Source organism: Mya arenaria, chromosome 1 (genome assembly GCF_026914265.1).
Source record: "Mya arenaria isolate MELC-2E11 chromosome 1, ASM2691426v1".
Taxonomy (NCBI): Eukaryota; Metazoa; Mollusca; class Bivalvia; order Myida; family Myidae; genus Mya; species Mya arenaria.
This window is the reverse complement of record NC_069122.1, coordinates 33,042,668-33,049,657: the sequence shown is the minus strand read 5'-3', so window position 1 is coordinate 33,049,657 and position 6,990 is coordinate 33,042,668. Positions and strand designations below refer to the sequence as shown.

General features: G+C 36.2%; 1 protein-coding gene across 1 annotated transcript; it reads right to left on the bottom strand.

Moving 5' to 3' along the window:
• Positions 1-4,558: 4,558 nt before the first annotated feature.
• LOC128226534 (52 kDa repressor of the inhibitor of the protein kinase-like) lies at positions 4,559-6,957 on the bottom strand. The gene is made up of 4 exons (XM_052936464.1): positions 6,446-6,957; positions 5,948-6,167; positions 5,299-5,559; positions 4,559-4,987 (listed from the first exon to the last, which is right to left on the bottom strand). The coding sequence occupies exons 1-4, from the start codon at positions 6,955-6,957 to the stop codon at positions 4,559-4,561; spliced, it is 1,422 nt and encodes a 473-aa protein (XP_052792424.1).
• Between the last annotated feature and the right edge of the window lie 33 nt (positions 6,958-6,990).

Here is a 6,990-nt window from a genome sequence, read left to right as displayed (position 1 = left end):
TGTCTAATTGCAGAAAAACAAATGAAAAATGAGATCAGCAAAACAACAAAGAAAAGCCAACAAGAACGCTAATTCCGTGGATACTTTAAAATCCATTTTCAATGCATGTTTTGGTACTCGCCTAGGAATAATCACCAAAACAGAGTTTGGGAATGGTATGCGGTACTCAACCGGTCGTGGAGCATTCAACGTAATAGTTATTCACGCATAAATCAATAGACGAACATGTATCTACTGGTATAAACACGATTTCGGTCGATAAGATCTGCAAGCATCGAAAAGGCATATTTTTTAAAAATATTCAGAAATGCTTTATCATGGCAATATAACATTATTGGCTTAAACTATCTACAGTATCGTTATTTCCACTCACTCGTGTTAATGGACAAGAAGTATTCTTCCGGAAATTGCAGGACTTAAGTAACTGCCTCCAGGCGAGAAAGATCTAATCCCAAGTGATAGGTCATCACTCAATCATTTAATAAAGATTTCTTTGATTGACTAAGGTAAGAGCCCCCCCCCCATTATAAGGCTTCCGTCTCAATTATGTCATAGAGATAATCTAAAATCATTGAATGGTCAAGTTGAAATAAACACAGCTTGAAATATCTAACATGAGCGCTACGGCTCGTAACACTCGACAAAATTTAATACAACGAATTGCGCATTGGGGCATGTGGCTTGAATTAGGTTTAGTTGAACATGTGGAAAACTGATTAAGTTGTTTCGAAGTGACAAGAAGGAAAACTATATCGAAACATTTATTGTTGATTGAAAACAAAGACAAGCTTAAAACTTATTTGTGATAAAAAGTCTGGACTAAACAGCTTGTAGAGTATCACAGGGTGAACCCCAACGTTCGTCTGAGGTTGCTCGAAAAAGGGGCATTTTTCAAAATTAACTAAAAAAAGTTAAGGGCAAGTGTAGTTTGCCTCTGCGAAATTATGTACGGTGTCGCCTGGATGTTTATTTTATAAATTTCCAGTGAAACAGTTTGTTCACGCCCGCGAAGCCGACAAAGACACGAAGGATATAACAATACTTCAGCTTATTCATCTTCGGAAAACAGACGATTCGAAAAACAAACTGCTATCAGTCCTGATCTTCACTAAAGTGTACACGAAGATGCAGGATTCTACAACTTTTCATATGTTATTGATCAAAAGTCACAAAAAGCCGTCTGATAAACAATTATTATAAGTCAAGCTCTGACCATGTCCAATGTACATTCCAGGGATTTTACCAAGTAAACTAAACCATTTTTTCCAATTAAGGTCATCAGAAGCTTCACCTTCGATCTACAGTCGGCCAAATATAAACAGGCAGCCTACTGGCATTACCAATTTACGTCATTTTCTTTGTATTTTTCGGAAATGACTGGATTCATCAGAGGTATTTCCGCGCTAACGTGGTTTTGTAGCAAATAAAATAAGAATTAATTATAAACCATTATTTTCAGAATGGTTTAGCCAAAACTCATCAATTCTGATATTTATTTCTGTCGTCAATCGTGCTCTTAACCAATGAGAAACTGTATATGTATATATATTTCGACATTTTTATAATAATAGAAGGTTTTGTGTTTTAGAACACAAATGAATGATCTGTCTGTTTATTGATTTTTATGGTGTCGACATAAATTCCTGTAATAAAATCATGTTACCCTGGAACTATCTTTACTTTAATGATCTAGACATTTTTCCCAAATATTATCCAGGAATTAATCCCGATATTTATTGAGCATGATTACCCCATCATGCTACTTACTTAAGAACATGTTACAGCTACAGACATACAGATAATGGATTGTCATTATACGTTAGCCTACATTCCATTTACCAAACGCATTTAAGCGGCAATTGCAAGATTAACCCAAACGCTTCCAGATGAGAAATCTCTAATTGTATATCAATCCTATCCGAAATACTTACTTTAAATGCCTAATATCACAGTTTTCTTCAAGTGTAATACTCAGGCCTCTTATAATTGAAACGACGTTTGTTGTCAGTCAAATATGCCATTCCGGTCCATGGGTTTATTCATCTATTGATGAAGCCATAACGACCAAACGGTATAAATAAAAAAAGTTATTAATAAACATAATCAGTCCATGTGATTTTTATATATTTTATTGTCAATAAATGATAACATATTGTTGTTCAATCTAATGGATTGCATTTATTGCCTCTGACAAACAACATTTGAACTTGCGGCGGAAGGCTCTCATTCATGCTATGTTAACTAATGTTCGCGTCACCCTAATTGACGGCGTTTTAGGTTATATAAATGAATTTAAACATGAAGAAGGAACGACTACATTATTTTCAGTAATTGAGAAATAGGTCCGTTTTGAAGAGAATGAAAATTTTAAGTAATAAATCTTGTAAATTGTTTTAAAGAGCTTCAGGCAAATACTCCCATTATTTATTTTATTTAAAACGTAGATTAGATCATTTTAAAACAGATGAGTCATAAATATCTTATCTCAAAGACGAAGGAAATTATCTGCTATATATTGCATTTTCACATGCGAAATTCGGACTTAGAATATATATTTGATAATCAAGCTTATCGTCTAGAAATAGAACATTAAGCTGTATTTTTTGAAAGTTTGAAATAAGGTGAGTAGAAACCGTACTACGTACGTTTTTGTTGTTTTTGCCTGTATCCAAGTAATAATACATACATACCTACTATACATTTTTAAAACTCTTTGAGTAATTATTTGTTCAACAAGATATTTATTATAGCCTTTTTCTTTCTAACTTGCCTAAACCTTCATTAGAATAGATTGCAGGACAGAGAAGTGTATGGTACAGTATATTGCTACTTAGATGGGTTGTCCATGGTATATCACTATATATAATCGTCGATTACCAGCACAAAAAGAAAAAAAAGTCATTTCAACATGATGTCAGGTTTTGAAAAGTCTCCGGAACTTGCTCGTCGTCATCAAAATTATACACTTAATGTAGGGATATTTGGAAGATCGGATACTGTCAGAATTGATCGAATGCTACCGACGTCGCCGAAAATCAATCCCATAATCTCGTAATCGATTATCGCAATGCTTAAGAATTCTTTAAAAATATCAATGTAAGTAGACGTTAACCAAAAACATTATCTTTATAGCTGCAAAATTATTTTAAATGAATATAACATAACGTTACTTAGCGTTTCCAGTATATGACGTTAAGTTGCATCCACGAATTGGTACACCTGATTCCATTTGGCGGTATTACAGATGCCGAGGTAGGATACGTCTGATTCCCCTAGAGCAAACTAGAATCAGATTCAATAGAAAAACAAGGAAACATATATCACATTAACAAACTAGACTTTCATTTATATATAAAGTGTCGATTTCATAAAAAAGAAAGAAAATACAACATATATCATTTCGACTGTTGCAAACTTAATGTTGAAAATAGTTTGGCTAAATGGAAGGTCCGTTTTACAAGTCCTCAAACACTTTGACTGCAAACGTCAACTGTAGGAATCACCATCGGTTTTATTTTAATATCTGGTCATATTACAAATTGTACTAGGTAAAAGTTCAACGAGAATATTTAATATCAGAACACGTATTACTTATTCAATTGCATTTCTTATGCCGGCAAGATCTCGTATGTACATCAGTAATTGGACTTTTTCCTAGCCTTTTCCATGCGAGCACTACTTCATTCTTTTCGTCTCAATAGCTTCCTGGCTGCTGACTTGATTGTTTAATAAAGCAATACTTAATTATATATCGCAGTGTAGTCAATAATGTCTATATAGTAGCCAATTTGCACCGGCGATCCAGTAAAATGACCCATTTAATAACACCTTTACACGACAAGTGCACAGCCCAGACACAGAATGATTACAAACAGACATGTAATTGATCTTGGCGACCATAAATTTAGATTTATTTGAGACTAACATGGATCTACCCTGCACTGCTACAGAAACAATGGTTAGCAACAACTTATTCGATCACGCAAGTTAATATACGTTAGTTGGTTTGATGGGTTAGTTATGGATCAGTTTATATGGAATCGGATCTCATTAAATACTGCTTACGATAAAGGCAACAGCCTGTAAGAACTGTGAGTCAGATGTCAAATTGCAAATGGTTGGTAAAGATGAACTATTTATATTGAAATGTTAAGACCGCGGTTTCATGTCAGATTTTGAACCTGCATCGATCGAAATGTTATAGGAAATATGTCAGGGGCGTAGCCAGGCCATAATTCGAGATACTCCCGCCTTTCATGCCCCCCCGGAAATTTTTTAATTCACAGACCGTCTTAGACGGCATCTGAGGGCATTATGGCATCAAAATTGTAAGACTTATACCGTGCAATATATCTGTTTTTTTTTTAATGGAAATATGTAAGGAAAATGCAAAGTCACATATATTAACATTCGATACGTAACAAATACTAACTTCATTATACATTTTTGTAAAGTTGAAATAACATTCATATAATATCAAACATCTTTCGTTGCGGCGTCAGTTAGTTCATTAAGTGTTTATGCAACCACTTAACCAAAGTTTTCGTCTACAATATGGTTAAACTTTGAAAATAAGAGCAAGGCGACGATCTTCTTGACGGGCAAAAGCATCCACCACTTGCTCAACGTTAATGTTTCGCTCCTGGTAAATATTCAGTAGCCCAAGCCCGGATAACCTCTCTGTGGTCATGGTATTTCGGAGGTAGGTCTTGACCCGCTTCATCGTTGAAAACGACCTCTCTGCCGTAGCTGTGGATACAGGCATACACAACAAAATCATCATGCATATCCGGATATTAGGATAGGACGCCTCAGTTGCCACGCCCAAGCTTGATTCTAGGCATAGATATGGAGCAAGGGATGTTGTCGTCCATTTAGCCGTCCATCTGTTGCACTCCCGCACGAACGTCTCCTGGTCGCACCCTGGTAGGTCTGGCTGGTACACTGCGTATATCTCTGCAGTCCGAGCAGGTGTGAGCCCAGCAGCCTATAGTTATAATAAAACAATAATCATGGTTATAAAGTTTGCAATTGTTTTTACCGCGACTAGTTTGTATTATTACCAAAATGATGAAGACATTTAACGATATAATATCTACACGCCAATATATTAATAATAATAAAGAAACATGTTTCGCTACTCGTGAAAATATTATTTCTCTGACCACTCGTGAATGATAACATGATCATACACTCAAGTCAACAAATATCCTCTATATCATTGTTGAAACATGTATTAATTCACTAGTCATATAAAATATAAATATAAGACAAAATTAAAGACAAACTAATTTGTACTTTTGTTGGCAGTAGATACTGAGCAGTGAATCTTCCATGTGGATTTAACAGCCGATTTGTCAACTCCACAATGAGATGGTCTACGAATGGTAGATACATGTTGACTCTCCAGAATTGCGAAGGGGTTTGGGCCGGAGCGTTTGGTCTGTTGGCTTGCCGACCGTGGCAACGAGGAACGGTGGCCTCCACGCCGATGTCGTCTGCTAGAGAAACGGCTTTGTCATATAGGTGGTCCCACAGCATATCGTCATTTCGTTCATTCTGTAATGAGTTCCGGTTAAATGTATAAATATAAATATGACCAGAATACTGTTTTAATACCACTCAGAAATGCGGTGGTTTGATATTCATATAAACGCATATTGTTTATAAGCATTAATCCAGCCATTACACAATCATACATAATACTAAGTCTTATATTAATGGCTAATTCATCATTTCATATAGTACATAATTATTTGTTTCGAGAGTTGCTATGCGTAAAACTTATTTGTTAATTCCAGTAAGTCGAATTATTATACTATATCTATAGACATTACGAACATGTCTGGAACAAGACAACTTAAACGTCAATTGATCATACATACATACAATATTAATACTATATTATGTATATACATATTACATATAAATGAAATAACGAAAATACCTCCATCATGGTGATAACAACTCGTGCTTCCTCGGCTGCCTCAAGCAAGTCGCAGTCTTTCTTCTGGAGGATCTTTGATATGTTAACAAAACCCGACAACGCATGCTCTACCGCGACCAATGTTATAACAAACTCAAAGTTCTGTATTGAGCGGCTATATCCCGCGGCTTTTGTGTCCCCATAGTCGCTCGCTAGCTCGTGCAATGACCCCACAACAACTCTGAAATATGAATAGTTTAATATGGAAGTAAAGAATTAATAAAGTGGTTTTGAAACGTACTATTTCAGGCATTTACAGGCATTTTAATCGCAAAAATCAGAGAATATAAACTCAATTTAAAATGTTCTTATGTTTTTAATACAATCATGTAGAGTACAAATTATATTTAATGTTTTATGCATGTTTATAAATATAGTATGAAATAAGTTAAAAACTGTTCTTTTCATCAGAGTATTCATTATATTTGCAAAGTATTGAATGTTTGACTATGAAAATACCTATATGAACACAGGAACGTGTACAACGCCTCTGCCCTTGCGGCCCAGCGGGTCTCGCACAAAGATTGGAGCTTCGTGCCCCGGTCCATCTCTTCGCGTGCAGCAGCGTCATTCTCAAGGTTTTCTTGGAACCTTAGAACGCGCTTGGCGGAATAGTTAAACGCAAAAGCAATTTGCTGGACAGTCCCCATCATGTTCCGGGCGTACATTTCCTTCGAGGCATGGATAATTGACAAGTTAAGGCTATGTGCCTTGCAATGGGTATACACTGCACCAGGAATACGCTGCCGAATCCTAGCTTGTACACCCCTATGGATCCCTGACATGTTGGCTGCGCCGTCATATCCTTGGCCACGTATGTGATTGATGTGCACACCCGCACGCTCAAGGTTGGCTAAAAACGCATTTGCTAATGATTCGCCTGTGGTCGATTCACATTCTGCAAAGCCTAGAAACTCCTCACGTAGACCTGTTCCATTAAAATAACGGAGACACATGGCCATTTGCTCCATTGTACTGGCATCGGTGGCTTCATCTGCTATGAA

Coding starts and splice junctions, on each gene's coding strand:
- LOC128226534 (XM_052936464.1), bottom strand. CDS start 6,957: ATGGAGCAAATGGCCATGTGTCTCCGTTATTTTAATGGAACAGGTCTA. Junction 5,560..5,947: donor TTGTTATCACCATGATGGAG/GTATTTTCGTTA, acceptor AACTCATTACAG/AATGAACGAAATGACGATAT. Junction 4,988..5,298: donor AGTATCTACTGCCAACAAAA/GTACAAATTAGT, acceptor TTATAACTATAG/GCTGCTGGGCTCACACCTGC.